The following is a 21,152-nucleotide window of genomic DNA, read 5'->3' as shown; positions in this document are numbered from 1 at the left end:
TCTTAAAGACCTCATATCGATAACAAAACCAGTAAAACGCAAGTCACTCTCGCAACACTCTTCGACTCAATGCTTAATTACTTAGTCATCCGTCCTTGGGAAACAATCGACAAATGATAAAAACAGTTCCCAAGTCTTCCCAATTCAAGCCATGCCTGGCAACATTTCATTCTTTACACACACAAAAGAATACTTGTACATACGACGGTATGAACAATTGCAGGAATGAAGGTGAGCCATCTGAATACCGTTTGTCTAACTATCGAAGATCAATAACGTCAAACTTTAGATTGGGGTTCATATAAACATCTGCACAGGTCTTGTAAATGGGTCCACCATCAGGTGGCTGATCATGTGGATGAAAACCACGGTGCTGGCACTGTCTAATGACCGACATGCCACCTGGGTTTGTCAATCGGAAAATGCCATGGGTTCTGTACATGTGAAAAAACAAAAGCTAATGTACCAAAAATAATGTACGGCAAGCAAAAATCATTTCTACGGTCACACCACCAATAATGCAAGACATTCAAGATGTGATCGATCTTTTACCTTGAGCCACCTTGTGGTGCCATGACAATTGCAACAGCTTCCGGCAACATAATCTGAACATGGAATAAGCATTTGTGTAAACCACGGTTTTATAATTTTGTACACTAACATCTTAGCTTCTGTCTATCAAAATAAACTCACATCCTCTAAGCACTTAAAAATGGTTTCCAACTGACACAAAGAAAGCTATGCGTAGATGATAAAAGGCATTCACCTGATATGAATAATGGGTATGGAGATCAATCGACGACATGAAACAGGACTGTGTAGGATGCGTCTGAAAATTGTGCCATAATGAACAATTGAATGGTCAGCATAATGATTGGAAATAAAGAAAATCCCAGGGTAAACTTTAAGCATATATAGATTAGGCATTGAAACAGATGCAACTACAGACATGCTTTTGAGCATATTACATTTACATATTATTATCCTTTAAATGAAACCAAAAGCTACAGAAGTGTAACTCTTTTTGCAAAATCATAACCAAATCAAATATGAAACTAGCTTTCATCCATGAATCAGAGGAAGATCAAAGCATGATGTTTTAATCAGTGATTGAAGCACAAATTACTCACATGTATCCAGCCAAGAGGAAAGAGAGATTGTTTATCCTGAACTTCAAATATTTCCTCTTCATTCGTGGCCTGACACTGTTAAAAAAAATGTATATTGGACAAGAGTTATATCACCAGGCCAAGTATACTGATATATGTGAGGCAAAAACATGAAATAGTACAAAAGGCACAAAACTGCCATACCGAATTCGCGGTTGACTCCTGTTTAGGTATGATGAGAGCCGTAACATAAAACTTTCTGTTTTTCTGACAAATGGAAATATTAAAACATTAGCATCTTAAGAAGTCAAAGACTTTGAACGGTAAATTAGTTATGCAGTCTTACTAGTGAGCCTCCTAGGATGCCACACGTCTCCAAGCTCTTATCAGTATTTGACTTAGCCAGCTTCATGAAATGCTCCATCATTGTCGTTGACTGCAAAAAGAAACAAATTATTAGGTAAAGGGAGCACCTACAGATTCTTGTCAATGTGATTGATTTTCCACGTACATGACCGAATAATTATCAAAAGTTTTTATCATCAGAAAGATCTTGCATTTAAAAGTTTCTAGTTTCTGTTCCTGACAAACAGCTGAATGCCCAAAAAGGAAGAAAATACAGTAAACATTAAAGAACTTGTCATGAATCTTACAATGTGTAATTGCAAGGGAGATTCAGCACGAAGAAGTTCATCCGATGAGAGAGTCTCTAGTCCACATTCTACCTCCGACACTTTAGGTGAAACTGCTGGAATCAAGTCTTGTACTTCCGCAAGAACAGGAGGAGGAGAAGGCTGTCTGATAAGTTTTGTATGATCAGGAGTTTCTGTTGAATCGAAAGAAATGAGGGAGCAAAGTTCCTCTGTAAAATCCTTCTGGCCACCATCAGTAGTCTGGGTAAGAATTGGTTCCAAACTTGACCTTTCAGGTTCCAAGTCGCTAGCATCCTTTATATCTGTCTTTTCCTCTTTTTTACTTGTATGTTCATCTTCTATGGACTGTCCCATGCTGTTTGCCCTGAAAACTTATCAGATGCATATATAAAGCTACAAACTCTTACGAAACAGAAGTAAATATATCATGGAATGAGAACTGCCTGGATTGTTTAGTATCAGGACCAAAAAAGAACTTCAGAAAGTTGACCAGGAGACATACCTTGGGATTTCAATAGGAGTCAAGTCTAATATACTTGGATAGCGAACCTGCAATTTAAGAGAAAAGTGAACATTTTTTTTTTTCTACTTTGAACCAAAAACAATAGTCAGATACCATCATACCCCTATATCACTTCTAGGTGGCTGCCACTGTCCACTAAGGCCATTTGGGCCCAAAATAGAATGTCTGGAAAGAGTTTCCTCATTTGGACGTGGAACTATGGATCTACAAAAAGCAAACAAGCAAGGGCAATCAAGACCAGGAGCTTTTCATAATACCAAACTTAACTCATTTTCTCACTGTCCCATACAGTACGTGTGTGGTAAATATGCGACAAGTTTCGAGACAGAAAGCAGAAACAAAAAGAAGGTTCAAACACAATGACATATTAGCAAACTTCACATGCAGAATAATCTTTCCCTCAGACAAGATGGCTCTCAAAATAAATTTTTTTGTTCTGATAAATATTCAGCTAGAAATGTTTTTTAAAATCCACATGTACATAAAAGGGTGGAAGCAGTGTATGTATAATACTATAATTATCTCAATTCAAGAAATCCTCGAATTACCCTCTCATGGAAGTAAACTAGAGTTTGTGCGTAAAGCATGTAGGGCATATTCTTAGTTTTTTTAATAAGAATATATAGGAGACACCTTTGTAAAGTAAATAAATACTTACAGTTTGCGAAATTGATCCTCCAAAGGCTTGGCATAGGAAAATTGATGAGACCTCGGAGGCTGATAGACAAGTTCTCTTGCAGCTGATCTTGCCGCCTGTCATACATAGAATAGCATAAGGAAAAATTGTTTCAACAGTACACGTATAATAGTGGCAGTCGGAAAATGAAAGAAGAAGCAAAGTATAAGGAAAAAATGACACCGGCAGGCAACAAGGTCAAAGAACGAAAATTGAGATCAGTAGTTTCCACTTTTTTCATATGATACGTCTAATGTCCGTTAGCATGACAAAGCAGTAAGCACTAACTGTACCTTGGTTGCATCATAGCTAATCAACGATTGCTTCTTGAGAGGAGAAACCACAAAATCAATCTGGTTATTATGGCTCCACCCGTTGTTAAATTTTCCGTTTATCCTGTTAAATTCATTGTTCTTAAGTATCGCAGCTGGCTTAAGCTTTTGTTTCACTGCTGGCTTGAGCTCCTCGAGCTCATTCAGAGCATCAAACAATTTCTAGAGCAAAAAACAAAAGTTATATTGTGCACAAAAACAGAATAATAAAAATAACTTTTATTATGAATTAAAGATGAAATGACAACATTACCGTTTTCAAGAAACCCTTCTCTCCTTGAACAGATGCTCTATAGTCACGATGACGCGGTATTGTCTCAGAGACCAAACTGACGTAGAAAACCAAAAAGTTTCACCATTACTTTTAAACATTTTTGCATATCTCCACACACACATTCTGTGTATACTTTTGACCTACTTCATATAACCTAGCTGACTGTATAATTAATTGACTGGTGCTTACGTACGTACCTTGAAAACCTTAGTAGCATAATATATAGGTCTATAATATTCTTCTCTTGTCGGAAAATGTCAGCCTACAATTGAACAATTTTTTTATGAGCTGAAACGACATTCTAAAACAAAAACAAGAAACTAAACTAGGGGGAAAATACATATTAATCATTTTCTAGTAATATAAAAGAGGCAACGATGTTAAAGGAACAACTAAACATCAATATCACAATGTATTACGAAAAAGTAACTGCAAAATTTAGTGAAAAATACACTTCAATATACATTATAGCGGCAATGGATATGGCACGTAAGGAGGACATCTGTTATGTATTCAGAATATGAATGCACAAGATGAGATGCATTGGCACCAGAATAGCAAGCTCTATATAATTAAGCTGAAGTTATCACATCCCTTTAGCTGCAATTCACGACGCAACTGATACATTCCTATAATTTGAGTGAGTCAAACACCGAACAATAACAACAGCAGCAAAGCCTTTTCCCACTAAGTGGGGTCAACTGTATGAATTCTAGGATGCCACTGTGCCCGGTTTTGTGTTAAACACCGAAACTGTCTAAAATATTGCTTTTGCTTTACTGCATTCGATTTATTTATGTAGTTATTTCCTACTTGAATGATAATGATGATCCCTACAAGTGATCAAATTCGTTGTGTTTGTTCTTCTTCTGTTAATCGTACTGATCCTTCGGGTCCTATCAATCGCAAGCTACCAATTTGAATTCTTGAAATCCTTAGTAAACCCTAATGATCTATACAAGATATTTCAGCTTCTGAAACTCAAATTACCAATAATTCCATCTAAATAATCCATATAAAAAGGCGCGCTCATACAGAGCACCAACAGTCAAAATTCCACTTCCAAAATAAGCTAATTAACAAATAAATTCAATATTCCCATCATAAATTCAAAATTAATGAAACTTTAATTAACAAAATTGCTGAAAAATTAAGGAGAAGGAGAGAGTGAAGTGAAACCTGCTTGAGGACATTATTGGCGATCCGAAAGTAGATACGCAGCGGAATCCGATTGTCGACATCGAGTCGCTGGGCACTCGCGGCAACGTTGATCCTATCGGAGGAAGACGACGACCTCATCTTCTAATTTTACCAATTTTTTCTTTCTTTCTACACATGCAACATCCTCTGCGATCGAGGGTTTACTCGCTCCGATGCCTGCTTCTGAGTTCTGAGCATGGAAGCCCGGGGCAAGGTCGGCAACGGCGGCTTCGTAACCAGAGAAAAGAGAGGGTGGAAAAACCGAGAAAGGGTGCGTACAAGGAAGTAATTTTAACTCTTTCGCGGGGGTAAATTGGGAAACATGAAAAAAAAATTTGAGGGAATTGAATTACAAGCCAACTATTGAGGCTCATATACTAATCCGTAATAAAATTATGCGAAAATGTATCGAAGAAGAATTGTATTCATTATAAAACAGAATTAGATTTTATGTTAAAATTGTTTACTAATCCATTTAGAATCATAATAAGAATGACGTAGTTCCATATGAGTTGTTTTATAATTCACTTGAAATGAATTAATGAACTTAATTATCAAATTACTCTAATAATAGAATTTTCTTTAGAGAGCTGCCAGACTCACCCCGTTATCTTATTTCCCCATCCATGTTATATTTACACCCATTATAAAAAGTTAAAAAAATTAAATTATTCCAAAAATAACCCTATATATAATTAGAGATAAATTTCTCTTAAGAAAAGAATATAAACAAATAATATTACTCTCTTGTAAAAGCCAGAAAAAAAAATAAAAAATAAAATAAACCGAGGTCTTCTAATCTTCAGCCTACACGTTTGGTCAGGATTGAAAATGGAGAAGCTTACTCAAGTCTGAACCCATGTTTTAACTTCTTTCAGCAGTTTACTTTGTCTAGGAATATGTTTGTCTTTAAAAGTCGATTTGCACTTGGTATGAACAGGATGATCTTTTTACGTCATAAAAGAACCATATTTTTTTTATTTCAATTACAGCTCAATGCCTTTTTGTATTGTCATATACACATTAAAAAACAAATTTATTGTATGACAGCAGTATGCAACAATTGAAGGTTAATTCGGCTTCAATTCTAACTTAAAGGGAGAGAGAGGTGGTGCTTGTGGTAAGTACGGGCTAATGAAAAATCAACCACGCTTACCGCTGTTTAGGTTTTCAATTCTAAATCAACCACGACTACAGCAGTATGCAACAAATTTACCCTTACCTAATGAACGATGTCGGCAGAGCTATGCTTCAATTCCAGAAATTCTCATTAAAAATCAAATTGCACCCTAATCTAATGCAAATTCAAATAAAAAGTCACAGAGCTATGCTTCAATTGTACGATGTCGGCAAATCAAGATGACCCACATAAAATTATCTTTTATGTCTTCAACAGAAACATAATCATCTACTTCTTCCATAAAAACGTCATCTTCTAAGTTCATTCTTTTTTGCTTTATCTGAATAATTTTGCTCTCTGAATGAAAGGAGATGAGAAGGATGAGTTAGGGTTTAAGGGAGACAAATTTTCTAAACATAGCGTGAGAGTTATCACGTTCAAACTTTTCTTTTTTCTTTTTTATAAAAATAAAAAATAGTAATGTAAAAGGGATAACTAAGGTCCTTATTAGTTATTTTACAAATGGACAAATTTGTAATTAAAAAATTCATTAAAATGTGGGTGGGAAGATAAGACATTGGGGTGGGAATAACAACTCTCTTTTCTTTATCAATTAAAAGAGAGTAAAAAGACTATTTAGTCTTCTATCACAATAAAAAAAAATTAAGGACAGTAACGTAATTCGACAGAACAAAATTTTGCAAATATCAAAATAACAAAAAAAAAAAAGAGTGAAAAGACTATTTCTTTGATTGATAGTTTAAAAATAACAAATTTTGTATTCAATTCCATTATTTTTTAGGTTAACCAAACAAGAAAATTCACAAATTTTAGAAAATAAAATCTCATCATTTCAATTTTCGTCATTTTAAATTTTTTTAATAATCTTAAATTTATTCGTCCAAACATAATGTAAGAGTATTTTTATTAGAAATGCGTTAAAAATTTAGGGTCTGTTTGATATCCAACTTGAGGCGTAACTCAAAATTTTGTTTTTTTTTTTTTCCTGAAAACATGTGTTTTGATTTAAAAATTTTAAATTCAAAACCTTGTTTAACATGCAACTTCTCAACCAACAAGATCCTCTCTGGATCCTCATCGTACATCATACGGCCAGATTTTATCAAGTACTGTTTATGTTTATTTTTAAATAAAAATATTTAAAATGATTTCTGACTGCACGATGTACGATAAAATGACACGATTTACGAATTCCAAGGATCCTCACAAAGAGAATCCGACGAGGATTCAGACTCATTTCTCAAAACTATTTCAAAATAGGAAAAAATCAAACGCCCAGGCTAGACCAATTTCCCAACCACCGCAGCCGTCCCTGGTGACCCTTTTTGCTATTTATCGACTCCTTCCTCCAAACTCGCTTTTACAGACCAAGGCTGGTCATGTCGGCAATCTCAAATTTGAGATCCAACGACCCCCAAAACCAATGACTGTCGATTTATCTCGGCCAGAGGAAAAAGGATTAAGGTGGTGACTATGGTGGATGCAAGTGGGAAGAGATTGAAGAGGCAATAGAGAGAGAGAGAGAGAGAGAGAGAGAGAGAGAGAGAGAGAGAGAGTGGGTGGTGAATCCCAAAAAAATAAAAAGTCTTAAAAGTCACTTTTTGTGAGAGAGAGAGAGAGAGAATGGTAGGGAGTGGGCGGTGAATCCCAAAAAAATAAAAAGTCTTAAAAGTCATTTTTTGTGTTGAAAAATATTTGGCTACTAAAAAATGAGTAGAAACTATTACTCAAAACTCTTGGTATTTTAATCACAGAACTTTGTGCTTATGATCAAAACCGTTTATAGTATGAATCACACTATAAATATCATCTCTACAAAAAAAAAATTAAAACTAAGATCGTTTAGTCAATCTATTATAGTAAATACATAGAATATTCATAATACTTTTACCATAACCGTTCATTTGTTTTTAAAAATATTGGATCCAAATCGAATACCAAACGGGCTCTTAATAATTCAAGTAATTCTTGAAAAATTAGTTGTTTGTTGTAAAAATTAAGTTTTGGTCGACAGGAACTGTTGTAAACTTCGTTTTTAGAAGGGACAAAGGAGAGAAGGTGGCCGGCTAAACAAGAGAGAGAAGGGATTGAGAAATTTCAAGCATAATTAAGTTTGGAGTTATCTTTGACGATGTCGTTACTTGGTTTCACTATTACAAAGATGACGAGGGTGGTGAAGGCTAATTCAAATGTTTGTTTATGTTGAATTTTAAGCATCCGTGACGCTGTTTTTTTTATATCTAAGTTCTGTCTCAAGTAATTATTTTTTTTATCGAGTTCCACATCATCAGCGTACTTCTTCTAGCTAAGACCTTGTATTTTACAAGTAGTTTGAGTTGGTATTTGTAAGACATTTTGTTTTATATCCCTAGGCAGCTGTTTTAAACTAAAACTAAGCGCCAACAACTTCCTTGGCTCCAAATTTATGCGTTCATGGGACTTTGCTCCAGTTTCTGCGTCTGCCTAGAGGGGCTGAGAGCCGGCTCCGACGATGCCGCAGACGGAATTGACTCGTTCAACCTCTTCTTCGACCTCCAGGCGCTGCAAATCGCCACCAGTTTCTTCTCCGAGCTCAACAAACTCGGCCACGGAGGATTCGGCCCCGTTTACAAGGTACGTACGGACTCGTAAATCGCTAGCTTCATCAGGGCCAATCCTGGAAGTTTAAGTAAATCACATCTTTTCTTCAAATGGTAGATTGCTAAGTGTATGAGTATTTTTTTTTTCCAATACAAGTCATAGTTTATACTAAATTAACTATAGGATAGAGAATTCGAACTTTAGTGCAAAGGGTACCACACTGCTCGAGCAAGCTTTGCTAAGCTCATGTTTGCTGTAATGTATAAGAGTTGAGAAGTAAACCTACCCGTAGTTTAGATGTAAGTGGAGCTTAACGCAGACATGAGCGTACTAACATTGGAAGTGGATGCGCTCCCCTATGCACATAATTTGAATCATCTCCCGTAGTTTATATTAGATTAAATTGAATATCGTCCTAAAAAAAAGTTGTGATCTTTAAAATACCACTCATTTCTATTTTCTTCGGATTGTTGAGTATTTATCTTCCTTGTATGGACTATGCAGGGCTTGATGCCAAATTGTCAAGAAATAGCTGTAAAGAAGCCTTCGTTAGGTTCCCGGCAGGGAGCTAGAGAATTCACCAACGAGGTGAAACTGTTACTGAGAGTTCAACACAAGAATTTGATCACGTTATTGGGATGTTGTGTAGAAGGGCCTGAGAAGATGTTGGTTTACGAGTATCTCCCAAACAAAAGCCTCGATTACTTTCTTTTCGGTTTGTTGCTCTTCCCTACTTTGAATTTATATGTGTTCATCTCGGTATCAGAGTGAATTTGAATGGATTACTTCATTTGGTTAAACCCGAAACTTTCAGATAAACAGAAATCTGGAAGCTTGGATTGGACGACAAGGTTTCAGGTGATTATGGGCGTGGCAAGAGGTCTTCTCTACCTTCATGAAGAGGCCCCGGAAAGAATCATTCACAGGGACATCAAAGCTAGTAATATATTACTAGATGAGAAGCTGAACCCGAAAATCTCGGATTTTGGCTTAGCAAGACTCTTTCCTGGGGAGGACACTCATATCAATACATTTCGGATTTCTGGCACTCAGTGAGTAGTCTCTTTTCTTCACTTCTTTTACCCCTTATGCCATACAAAGTTTTTACCATTTCATCCCACTCGTCCAAGAGCAATGAAAAACGGAATTGAGTGAATTCTTTTGTTGAATGCAGTGGTTATATGGCTCCTGAATATGCAACGCATGGATATTTATCAGTGAAGACGGATGTTTTCAGTTACAGAGTCTTGGTGTTAGAGATCATCAGTGGGAGAAAGAACCACGATGGGCAGCTCGAAAGAGAAAAGGCCGACCTCTTGAGCTATGTATGTTACTTATGTGGAAAGTTTTGTTGCAAATTATGCAAACCACAAATCAAAATATGATCCCTCGATAGTGTGACTAAGTTACTAACTATACTTGATACCCCTGCAAATTTAGGGAATACCGAAACTGATTCTTGTTATCGAATGATCCTGTGGATTCTTAGTTAGCGTGTAATGTATAGCGCAGTTTATCTAATAGGAATACTTCTTAACGAACTCTAACCTAAGTAATCATTACAGGTGTTATCGTCCAATGCTCATGCAATTTTTTTTTTTTTTTTCTGTTGAAATATGTGCTCAGTCAATTCATATAACCCTCACTTTCCTACGCTCTCTTCCGCAGACATGGATGCTGCATCAAGGAGGGAAAGCATTAAACCTGGTTGACCCAAACCTGGCCAGGTGCAATCCCGTCGAGGTAGCAATGTGCATTCAGCTAGGACTTCTATGTTGTCAAGCAAGTGTTGCAGAAAGGCCAGACATGAAATCCATCTATCTCATGTTTTCGAGCGATTCATTTACTTTGCCGAGTCCAGGTAAACCTGGAATTCAGGGCCGTAGAGCACGTTGGACAACCAGCCCTACCTCCGCTTTTACCAACGTTACTAATGCCAGTAGTCGCGGGAGCAGTTTTGTTGAGGAACATTCTAGAAACACGATGTCTCATTCTTCTATCGACGAAGGTAGATGATTAATAATAACCTTCATTTGTAATTCAATTGTGTTGTGAGCTCCATTTTTGTGATGTAAAGTGATAGTGTAGGAGAATCGGTTTAGGATTCTGTTGGGCTACGTTACGTAAATTCTTGTGGGATTAGGTTTACTTGTACACCAAGTCACTTGACTAGTATATGTTTGTACCTTGTGTTATCTATTGAAATCAATCCAATTGTAATTCTACATAAAGTAATTAATTTTAGTCATGAATTTAATTTGTTTAACTCTTTGATTATCCAAATGTCAAAAGATTTACTATTTTAAGGTGAAAGTGAAACCTCTGTTTTAGGCAACAACACAAACCTGTGTTTTACACCAACCACGTACAAGAAAGAAAAACCTCAAACCTTATACAAATCAAAATAGACAGAAATCATGAATTACAGAGAACAACATTTTCAATTAACAAATCCCAGAAGCCCTGCGCTCCCTCGGTTCATCACCAGGGGGCCTGGAAGGCCGTCTTCATTCAGAATCGGAAGCACATAGGGCAGGTCTTGAAGAACCTTGACCTTCATAGCTCACCTTCTTTCCGGCTTGTGGGGAAACCAATCTGTTGCGCTGTTAGCTTCGCGCAAAAGCTAACCTCGAATTCAACTTGCAGGTCCCACATTGTGTTACATTTACAAATTTCTTGAATTGTATATGAAGACGAGTTTTATCTGCAATTCAAATACTTTCATGTATTTCCTGTCTAAATTTCTTGTATATTCATTATTCATATTGCTATGGGGCAACGCCAATGCCACATGAAAATTTCTTGCAGTATTTGGTTTCCTAAAAAAGGAGAAGAGATGGAGTTGAATTTGAATTTCATGAAATGGAGGCCAAATTGGCAACTCAGAAAATGCTGCAACCACGACCAAGTAATCTTCCTCATCTCCGTTGCTGTCTGCACTGTTGTTATACTTGTGGTAACCCCTCTCTCTCTCTCTCTCACGATCTTTAGCTCCTAGCAAAATTTTGGTACTTGGATATATCTAATTAATCAAATTTGTTTTAATTTTTAAACATGTAAAGAATCCGCTAATGTTTTTGTGTCAACTTGTTTCGTCAATTCTTGTAGCTGTGGAGGACAGTGCTGATGACACCTTTCAAGCTTATAACCGTGTTCCTTCACGAGGTGAGCCATGCAATCGCTTGTCTGCTTACATGTGGTAAGGTAAGAAATTCTTTCTCACTTTTATCTAAATTTTTAAGAATGGTCGCGTTTAGTTTGAGATGGGTAATGATAAGATTAGTCTGCAGGTGGAAGGGATTAAAGTTCAGGCAGATGAAGGTGGAGTCACACAAACCCGTGGCGGCATATCCTGGATAATTTTGCCAGCCGGATGTAATTTCGTTTTATCCTTGGCCATATTTTATGTTCAATTAACATGCACATTGCATCTGATTTAATTGTTACATTTATCATCCTTCGATTTTGTGGCACGCCAGATCTTGGTTCATCGTTTTGGGGGATGATATTGATTCTTGCATCTACGAAGCATCTCACTACACAAATCGCTGCTGGCTGTTTCATCGTTGCCCTAATTATTGTATTCTTTTTAGCTAAAAATGTAAGTCATAGCAAACCCATCTTTTACTTGATTTCTAAGGAAGTAAAACTTGCTAACTAAAAACTTCTGTTGTGTTTGTACTTCTTGACATCGTACAAGTGGACGCTTCGAGGACTTTGCATCGGTATGGATTCCGTATTTCATCAAAACATCGTCCTGTTACTACTAGCACACGATGCAATTTGACGTTTGGGGTTTTGTTTATGTTTTACGGTGTTGAACTACCAGGATTCATTGTTTTATTTGCTGCAATTTGGTATCTGCAAGAAGCAACGCCGGTTCATATGCTTAGGGAAGTGATTCTGTTCACCGGTAATTGCATCTCCGCTATTTTCGTTCAACTATTTCTTGAGAAAGTAGCTTATATATTCTTCATTTCGTCTGACGCTTTATTTTATCTAATGATAGGTGTGATGAACAGCTTGTTTTCGGTGTATGGTAAGAAGCGATACTATTTGATCGTCATTTTAACTGCATGTTTTTGTACTCATAGATACCTTGTAACGTATACATGTAACGGTCAATGCAGATATATACGATGATCTTATATCGCGGAGAATTAATACGAGTGATGCTGAAAGATTTGCAGATGAGTGTCCCTGCTGTACTGGATGTGGATGGGGTGTCATTTGGTGAGCCTTTATGGTTTCCCTCCGTTCTTTTCTTGTTATCCATTTTCATTGTTTTCTAACCACGAAGAGCTTTGCGCGTAGGGCGTTCATATCTTTCACATATCTCTGTGGATCTGTGTACCTTGCTCTTGTGATCTTGTCTCCACGTCTGTGACTGCATTGCAAATTGGCCTGACATGAACTCCGTTCGTCGCATGCTTTCAAGCGTTTCATTTGGCCGGACGAGGGAAACCTGGACGAAAACACCGCCGAGGAGGCTTCTGGGGGAGTAGTTTTGTTGAGGATTTTTCTAGATATTCGTTTTCTCGTATTCTTCCATTGATGAAGGTACATTACCTCCATTTCATGTGATACAAAAGCTATTTTTGTAATCTTAAATCTCATGGCAATACTATATAATTTGTTTAATTAATTCATAATATATACTTATACAAATACAAATAAAAATGTTTACGAGATGTGGGTTAATCTACTTGACTATCGTTAAGGACTGCCACTGAGTCGTCGTCGTAATGTTCCATTGACTGTGTGGTCGGTGTTGGGAATAAATCATATATTGATGGGGGGAATGACCTTACATAGGCTTATAAGTAAGTCTGTTTACTTTTCATATTGCTAATTAATTCTGTGTTCGATGAGATCCAACGAAAGCCATCGAGTACCTCAACAAGAAGTTTTTTTTTGTTTGTTAAACAAACGATATTATCTACACTATGGGAAAGTGGGATAAGCCTCACAATGGGCTAGCAATAATGTGGTTCAAATTCGCCTTTGGAAAGAATCAAATCTAAGACCTCTCACTTACAAGTGAAAATAAATATTATTAGACCGTAATATTAAGTAGCAGTACTTCAACAAGAAGTTGAAGTTTGTGAAAAATAATTGCATGTATAAGATCTCGATTGGTATAGATAAATAGTTCATCAAAAACATCAAAGGAAATTTTTGTGTTTACATTTACAATTTGTCACCTTTACATTGTTTCTTTTTTTAATAAATAATATTATCTATACTAAGAGAAAAAAACGAGATTAGCCTTATAATATATTAGTAATAATGTAGTTTAAACTCTCATTTAACGAAAATTGAACTTAAAAAAAGTAAATTGACTGAAAAATAGCTTGGGTAGGAAATTGCCCCACATGATAGTTGGGGGAGGTAAAATTAAATCAATCAAATTTTCAAGAACCAATACGATGTATATCCCGTGGATCCTTTCCGGATCCTCTTTGTGAGGATCCTCTTCGGATTCTCTGTGTAAAGATTCAAATGATTTTTTAATTGTATCGGTTTATTATAAATTGTGAGATCAATTTTTGGCAAGTACTATTTGTGTTTAATTTTAAATAAAAATTATAAAATAATTTCTAACTGCACAATATAAGATGAATAAACATAATTAAAGGATTCTGGAAGGATTCTCGTTCCGTTGTATATTCCCAAATATACCAAAAGAAAAAAAGACTTTAACTCGAAGATTTTGAAATGGGTTGGATCTGGAAGTAGCGTTAGAAACAGTGCACCTGGCGAGACAAAAGTCATGGGAATTTTACTACTTTCCGGACATGTTCTAGTCTCCTGATTGGTCACCAAAGATTCAAACTTTTTCAAAACTTCTTCTCTTTTGTTTTTGCCCGTCTTCAAAATTTGTTCTGCACTCTCCTCACTCTCACTTCAAATAAAAAAAATTCAATCTTTATACGCTCTCTTTGATCGGGGGGAGAGAGAGGGACACCAACTTTCTCTCTCTAAATTTGGGTTCAGAGATGAGGCCTAATTGGGAACTCACAAACTGCTGCAACCACGAGCAAGTCGTCTTCCTCATCACCGTTGCTGTCTGCACTGTCGTCATACTTGCTGTAAAACTCTCTCTCTCTCTCTCTAACTTACATTGGTTCTGGCCAGTGTTTTCCATGGCTTTTGATATTATATTTGAGAAGTTGGAGTGTCGCTTTGATCTGGGTAAAGATTTGTTTTTCGACAAGTTGGAGAATTGGATTGATTCTTTGGTTCATAAAATTTGTTCTTCAGCTGTGGAATGAAGAGCAGTTTGATTCCCTGTTGATTTGTTTTCTGCTCTTAACAAATTTTGGGGCTTGGGATCTTTGCCGGTGCTTAAGTTAAAGTTAAATTGGCCGAATTGGTCATTTTTCAATCCCCAATTGCTGAAACGATCGTTTGATTTCCACGTCGATATTTAATTTTGATCAGTTCATCTGGGATTTGATTTCTGATAATTTTAGCTCATTTCCCAAATTAGTTTCAAGGAGAAATGCAATTATTCAACTTGTTTTTTTGTTGTATCTTGTAAATATGGTGTACCGTTTACAATTCATGAATGGTGAATCGTTCTTCATTCCTTGTAGCTTTGGAGGACAGTACTTCTGAGACCGTTCAAGCTTGTCACTGTGTTTCTTCACGAGGCGAGCCATGCTATTGCTTGTAAGCTTACATGTGGTCATGTAAGAACCCCTCCTCTTCCATATTTTCATCAAAAAATTTACGTTGATAAACTGGAACAGAATGCCTGCCTGCCTGCCTGCCTCTAGTTTTGTTGAATCAATTGTGTATTTGTTAGTGACTGATACTTCAGGTCAGGAGAAATGCCACTTGCTTCCAGTAATAACGCTCTTTCGTATATGTTCTGTATGCACTTCGTTGTATTCGTTTGATGAAATTAGACATTGGAAAGTCTGCCTTGCTGAGATGTCCTAATGAAAACGCGTAGAATGTCTTCGTAATTGGCTATGTTTAGAGGCAGGTAATGATACAGATTAGTTTGCAGGTGGAAGGGATTCAAGTTCATGCAGATGAGGGCGGAACCACACAAACCCGGGGTGGTGTATACTGGTTGATTTTGCCCGCTGGATGTAATTCCTTTTATCTTTGACCTCTTCTCCGTTGGGAACTGTTTTCAAATGCATGATATTTTATACTTACCATTTGGACATTTCGGGTCATATATGGTTTGTTTCTCAGGCTGATGCAATTGTTATCCTTCTCATTTTTCCGTTTATGTTGCGCACCAGATCTTGGTTCGTCCTTTTGGGGGATGCTCTTGATTCTTGCATCCACAAATCTCCTTACTGCTCGAATAGCTGCTGGGTGTTTTATTGCTGCTCTACTGATTGTACTGTGCATAGCTAAAAATGTAAGTGCTAATAGACATGCTTTTACTTGAAGCGTCAGGATATGTAACAGTTTAACGTTGGATTTCATCGATGCTGAATGCATAAGTTTGTCAAATAGACGACATGTTTGCCTAACATTAGATTTCATCTTTATCCTGTTGTGTTTGTTCTGCTTGATGATGTGCAGTGGATGCTTCGAGGACTCTGTATAGGTATGTATTCTTGTTGCAGTGGTATATCTTCCTATGACTGGCAAAGGTTGCAATATGACGTTTGTCTCTCATGTTTACACCGCCAGGATTCATTGTTTTTCTCGGCGTAATTTGGGTTCTGCAAGAAACAACAACAGTTCGTGTGCTTCGGTACATTATTCTATTTATTGGTAATTGAATCTCTTCTAGTTCCTTTCTTTTGGTCATCTTCCAAAACTACGGGAATAACTAATCGCTGCCGGTTCTATTTTGTCTAATGCAGGTGTAATGAACAGCTTGTTTTCAGTCTATGGTATGGGGAAGAAACAAAATATTTGATCCTCAAGTTAACCTGTCAATTGTTGCATTGGTCAACTCCGTTTAATGTCTAATTGTAACAATGCAGATATCTATGACGATCTTATATCCCGTAGAGTTCGTTCTAGTGACGCCGAGAAATTTGCAGAAGAGTGTCCTTGCTGCACTGGTTGTGGATGGGGTGTCATCTGGTGAGCTTCTTATCGTTAATAAGAATTCCGCCCGAGTGCAAGGCATGCTCTTGTGCCCTACTTCAGCTGTTTTTTCTAACTCCAAAGAGTTTTCTTTGTAGGGGGTTTATATCTTTCGGGTTTCTTTGCGGAGCCATGTACCTTGGTCTTGTGATTTTGTCTTAGAGGCAAGTTTTTGGTTCGAAAAGTTGTTATTCTTATCACCTATTTGTTTAATCACGAGAAATACTTACATAGAACAGGTTTATCGTGTAAATGTCTGCTGCGAAGTGCAGGTTACCAAATCCGGTAAAATTATTTGGCTGCTGCGAAGTTCCAACAGCACCGTATCCCGTGGCCGGCAATGGTCCGTGGCCGCCACCGCCCACGAGCACCATCTAAATACTGTCAAGCAGATTTTTTTTCGTCATTCTTAAGCTTCTATAGATTCATTCTTTCAAACGCTTTGAATGTCTCAGAGACGATTTATCCCAATGAATTTTGTTTGCTACAAGTCTATTAACCACGGATCTGTTTGGAATTTTCTAAATAAGGATCTCACTTATCAATTATTTAACAAACGCAAAATCAAACATTGACAACATATTGATTAACATTATCAAATTCCCCGACTCAAGGACCTTGATCACAAAGTGGGAAAAAGGATGTTGGAGATCTTATGATCGTAACTGTCATCGTACAATTATCGTATATCGTACGATCAAAAATTATTTAAAATTTAAAATTAAATATAAATACTACTTAACGAAAACTAACCGCACAATACATACAATGAACGATCACAATGAACGGTCATGATCACAGGATCTCCGATATCCTTTTCCCACGAAGTGAAGGAATATCAAGGACTAGTTGAAAACTAATCATTTCAGCAACCAAATTAAAAAAATACTAATTATGCAAAATGGAAAATAGTTTGTCACGAAACAAGTGATGTCGAAAACCATGCATGAAATTTGAAGAGTCGAAACACTTGATTGAAAACCCTTCGATTCAAAGAACAGAATAAAAATCCGACATTAAACCATATCACATCAACAAAAATACGAGCTAGTAATGTAGAGAACGAAATCCTTCAAAGGCTATCCTAAAACCAGGTCTTCAACATCAAAATTTTAAATCGTCTGCCTGCAACTGCAGTTCTTAAGGTAAACCAAATAATTCTATGCTTCGGTGATTGGGTACTCGAACACAACATCTTTTCCCGAAAGCTTCCGGTAAACAGCAGAGAAGCTCTCCAGCTTGTATTCGGTGTTGTTACGTTCCTTGGGGTCCAAGAACACCTGCCCAACATTAGGATAAAGGAGACTTCAATATTCTAGTTTTTCTATTAGAATGTCTATCCAACTTAATTTACTATTTCATCCAAGCCTTGCTAGTTTACCTTCATTATCTTGGATCCATCAAGACGGTATCTTATGCGCTTTCCAGTAATCTCAGCAGGCAACACAACATCCTCCAACATTGCCTCGTGCACAGCAGTTAGTGTACGAGTGCGGGGGCGTTGAGCAGCTGACCCTTTCTTTGGAGGCCTCACAATCCTACGTGTGGCAATCAGGATCACATCCTACCAAATGAAAAACCAGAAGGCCACTACGAGGTTACCAACAAAAATGAAATTTTGCATATAGATATAGATATGCATATAAGAATCACTTATTTATAGATAAATAATGTAATAAGACAACTAAATTTCGAAACTAGGTCACCCGCTAGAGAGACAAGAAACCAAGATGAAAAACTAGCTGAGCAGATAAAAAGAGCAACAAAGAGATAAATTGTTCCAAACTGTTAGGCGCAAGAGGTAATGCCTAGAAACGAGGATGCTACATAACCACAATGATAGACTAGTCTCAATTATTTATGGGTTCACATACAATACAGAACTGAACATCATAAATTACTAATCACCTTTCCACTGAACTTCTTTTCGAGTTCCCTCACAAGGCGAACGTGAATCTTGCGGTACGCCTTCCTAAGCCTATAGGGCACATGGATAACAACTGCCTTCTTGCTTCCAGACACATCAACTTGACTGCGGCAGAAAAAAGAATGCAACTCATACAATAGGCAACAGTTTATAATACACACAAATTCCGTAAACAATGCTTACATTGCTGAATTAATATATAGATCCTTCAGGTCACTCTTCAGCTCCTGATTTGTGTTTTCCAAATCAAACACTGCCTGCACAGATAAGAACGCGTGATCAAAACCCAAAACTACAACAACAAAGTAACTAAAAATCACAGTAAACAGCTGCATCATTTACTTGAGCAACTGACTCTTCAAATTCAGTCGGCTCAGCATTGTTATCCTTGGAAATCTTCTTCCTTGAAGTATACATCTTGGCAAAAACTGACTACACAACAGGCATGAACCAAAATCAAAATTTCATGCATACAAAGACACGAAAAAACTGATATACTTTGGATATTCGGCACGAAAACAAGAATTATATTACGATCCATCATACGCCATTTGAGTTTTATAAATCAGAGAAAATTTAAAACAAACATGGAATAAAGGGTTGGGATCATATTTTTGAACAAAACTCAAAACCCACATTACAAAATACAAATCTTTCTGCATTCGAACAAATCACAATCCAAATGAAGGGAAAAAAATGGAGAAAATAAGCAAATGGGTCGCTAAGTTTTGCAAAAATTGATGCTTGGAGACAACGTAAACATCTTAAAACCCCTTCGATTTCATGTGAAATACAAGCAGCATAAGAAATCTAAGATGCATAGACTTACTACAGCTAAAAGTCTCAAACTTTCTCACACAAAACAGTCAGTCGAGCAGTGAATCGAACGTAAGAGAACGAGTTGAGGAAGATAAAATGGGGATTAGAGATTTAGGGTCTACCTCAAGGAGAATCGAGAGCCGGAGCGACTACTGCGTTTGAGTGACAGAAAACCCTACAGCTCTGGCTTCGGCGGGTTCAGAGAAACCCTAAGGATGGCGAATAAAAATGCTTTAACGAGATAGAACGGACGGTTGGATGATGAATCGTATAAATGAACGGTTACGAATAGCCCTGGAGTACTATATAGTAAAATATTGGGCTGAAAGCCCAACATCCAAACGACAAACTTAACCCAACGGGCTTTTACAAAAGGCCCTCGGAACTATCATTTTGTTTTGAGGCCCTAAACTTTAATATTTCTAATTCTCCCCCAACCGTTAGCGTTCTCACAATTTTTGTTCATCACTTCCAATGCACAAGATCAAGTTTTAGGGACATATAAGAAAAATTATTTGGTACTTGATCTGCATCAAATTCAAATATTTTTTTTTTCTGTCGTTGTAAAAGCTTATATTGTACAAATTGCACAAAAACAACACTCAATTTGATAAAAAAAAAGTCTGAACTTAATAATTGGACGAACATTTTAAGAGGAGAAGAGTCAACATAATTTTTGGAAGTTCTATTCTGACTAACTTTCCAGTTGGTGATCATGGAAATTGTCATGCCTAGTAGTCTTTTTCCAATTTGTTGAATTAAAAAAAATATATATATTCTGACTAACTTTCCAGTTGGTGATCATGGAAATTGTCATGCCTAGTAGTCTTTTTCAAATTTGTTGAATTAAAAAATATATATATATTCTACTAATAAACCAATTACACTATCTATACGTTAATCAATAAGAAGACTTGTCATAGTTTTGTGTTAGAAGGGATCATATCTGGATCCTTTCCACCTAATCCTCCTCATCAAACAATTTGGACCTTCGAAATTTGATTAAACGGCTAAAAATACGAGCCCACTTTAAAAGTTATAATAACTTTAACCGTTTGATTAAATTTTAAGGGTCCCGATTGTTTGATGAGGAGAACTAGGTGGAAGGGATCCGGAAAGGATCCCCTTCCATTTTGTATTAACTATAATCAATGGTGAGAGGGGAAGACCAAATATTAGCATGTTCTGTGCTATAATATGTGGAAGTATTTCGAGTCAATCATGCACTGACATGTGTTTTTAATTATTCGGTATTATTATTATAGACTACCGTCACAATGTCATCTCAATCGTAGAAAAGTTCCTTTCCCTTTTAATATAGGTTGCAACTTTTTTTTTTTTCCTCAGTTGCATTATTTTTCTAGTGCTTCATGGTTGGTGGTCTCTTTGACCCACTTGACTTGCAAGTCTTAAATCAAAGCATTGCTGCAAGAAGATATTGCTTCCTCAAATTGACTAATTTAGTCACGATTTCTCCACCGTCCCATTAATTGGTTGAGGAAGAAAATTTGAAGCCTGGCTGCTTTTGCATTTATAAACCCATGTAGGTTTTTTTTTAAGGAAAACTAACAAAAAGAGTTTGAAAACTTTGAGTTTTAACGATAAGGATAAAATAAAGATAAAGTGAATAGTATTATGATTGATTTTTTAGTGTAAAAATGTGGTTTTTCGTTAAAGTGAACAGTACCGTGGACTTTTCGTTAAAACTCTTTTTTTTTTTAAGAAAGAGTGCTATATTTTATTTATTGATAAAATGACATTATAAAAATATATCATGAAGAACTCGGCTTTAAAAGGGTACTTGCAAACTAGATCTAGACATATTACAATAAACATTACTTATCGCAAAGT

At 36.6% G+C, this 21,152-nt stretch overlaps 5 protein-coding genes across 6 annotated transcripts; 3 read left to right on the top strand and 2 right to left on the bottom strand.

Moving 5' to 3' along the window:
* LOC137710463 (AMSH-like ubiquitin thioesterase 1) lies at window positions 1–5,092 on the bottom strand. 2 transcript variants are annotated; one of them, XM_068449486.1, is made up of 14 exons: window positions 4,747–5,092; window positions 3,765–3,829; window positions 3,547–3,622; window positions 3,255–3,455; window positions 2,944–3,038; window positions 2,387–2,489; window positions 2,265–2,311; window positions 1,763–2,117; window positions 1,456–1,545; window positions 1,314–1,376; window positions 1,131–1,205; window positions 767–829; window positions 553–605; window positions 1–434 (listed from the first exon to the last, which is right to left on the bottom strand). In XM_068449486.1, exons 1-14 carry the CDS (start codon window positions 4,864–4,866, stop codon window positions 260–262), a joined length of 1,581 nt encoding a protein of 526 aa, XP_068305587.1. In that variant the 5' UTR covers window positions 4,867–5,092; the 3' UTR covers window positions 1–259. The 2 variants fall into 2 exon arrangements, with proteins under 2 accessions (XP_068305587.1, XP_068305586.1); XM_068449485.1 differs by having other exon boundaries at window positions 1,763–2,126; window positions 4,747–5,090.
* Window positions 5,093–8,341: 3,249 nt separating this feature from the next.
* Window positions 8,342–10,504, top strand: LOC137710413 (cysteine-rich receptor-like protein kinase 43). Its single transcript, XM_068449423.1, has 5 exons — window positions 8,342–8,521; window positions 8,993–9,203; window positions 9,303–9,540; window positions 9,663–9,813; window positions 10,157–10,504. Exons 1-5 carry the CDS (start codon window positions 8,342–8,344, stop codon window positions 10,502–10,504), a joined length of 1,128 nt encoding a protein of 375 aa, XP_068305524.1.
* A 428-nt stretch (window positions 10,505–10,932) lies between these two features.
* LOC137709775 (uncharacterized) lies at window positions 10,933–13,101 on the top strand. The gene is made up of 10 exons (XM_068448759.1): window positions 10,933–11,134; window positions 11,297–11,444; window positions 11,597–11,692; window positions 11,779–11,863; window positions 11,968–12,089; window positions 12,189–12,213; window positions 12,318–12,401; window positions 12,498–12,527; window positions 12,619–12,721; window positions 12,803–13,101. Exons 2-10 carry the CDS (start codon window positions 11,325–11,327, stop codon window positions 12,873–12,875), a joined length of 738 nt encoding a protein of 245 aa, XP_068304860.1. The 5' UTR covers window positions 10,933–11,134; window positions 11,297–11,324; the 3' UTR covers window positions 12,876–13,101.
* Window positions 13,102–14,273: 1,172 nt separating this feature from the next.
* Window positions 14,274–17,067, top strand: LOC137711452 (uncharacterized). The gene is made up of 10 exons (XM_068450695.1): window positions 14,274–14,580; window positions 15,088–15,183; window positions 15,507–15,591; window positions 15,751–15,872; window positions 16,040–16,064; window positions 16,151–16,234; window positions 16,327–16,356; window positions 16,450–16,552; window positions 16,654–16,719; window positions 16,828–17,067. Exons 1-9 carry the CDS (start codon window positions 14,488–14,490, stop codon window positions 16,715–16,717), a joined length of 702 nt encoding a protein of 233 aa, XP_068306796.1. The 5' UTR covers window positions 14,274–14,487; the 3' UTR covers window positions 16,718–16,719; window positions 16,828–17,067.
* Window positions 17,068–17,525: 458 nt separating this feature from the next.
* LOC137709901 (small ribosomal subunit protein eS7-like) lies at window positions 17,526–19,560 on the bottom strand. Its single transcript, XM_068448882.1, has 6 exons — window positions 19,424–19,560; window positions 18,825–18,914; window positions 18,666–18,739; window positions 18,464–18,587; window positions 17,937–18,119; window positions 17,526–17,835 (listed from the first exon to the last, which is right to left on the bottom strand). The coding sequence occupies exons 2-6, from the start codon at window positions 18,897–18,899 to the stop codon at window positions 17,716–17,718; spliced, it is 576 nt and encodes a 191-aa protein (XP_068304983.1). The 5' UTR covers window positions 18,900–18,914; window positions 19,424–19,560; the 3' UTR covers window positions 17,526–17,715.
* Between the last annotated feature and the right edge of the window lie 1,592 nt (window positions 19,561–21,152).

This window comes from Pyrus communis, chromosome 12 (assembly GCF_963583255.1).
Source record: "Pyrus communis chromosome 12, drPyrComm1.1, whole genome shotgun sequence".
NCBI lineage: Eukaryota > Viridiplantae > Streptophyta > Magnoliopsida > Rosales > Rosaceae > Pyrus > Pyrus communis.
Note: the sequence above shows the minus strand (reverse complement) of the source record. Positions and strands in the feature narration are given on the sequence as shown.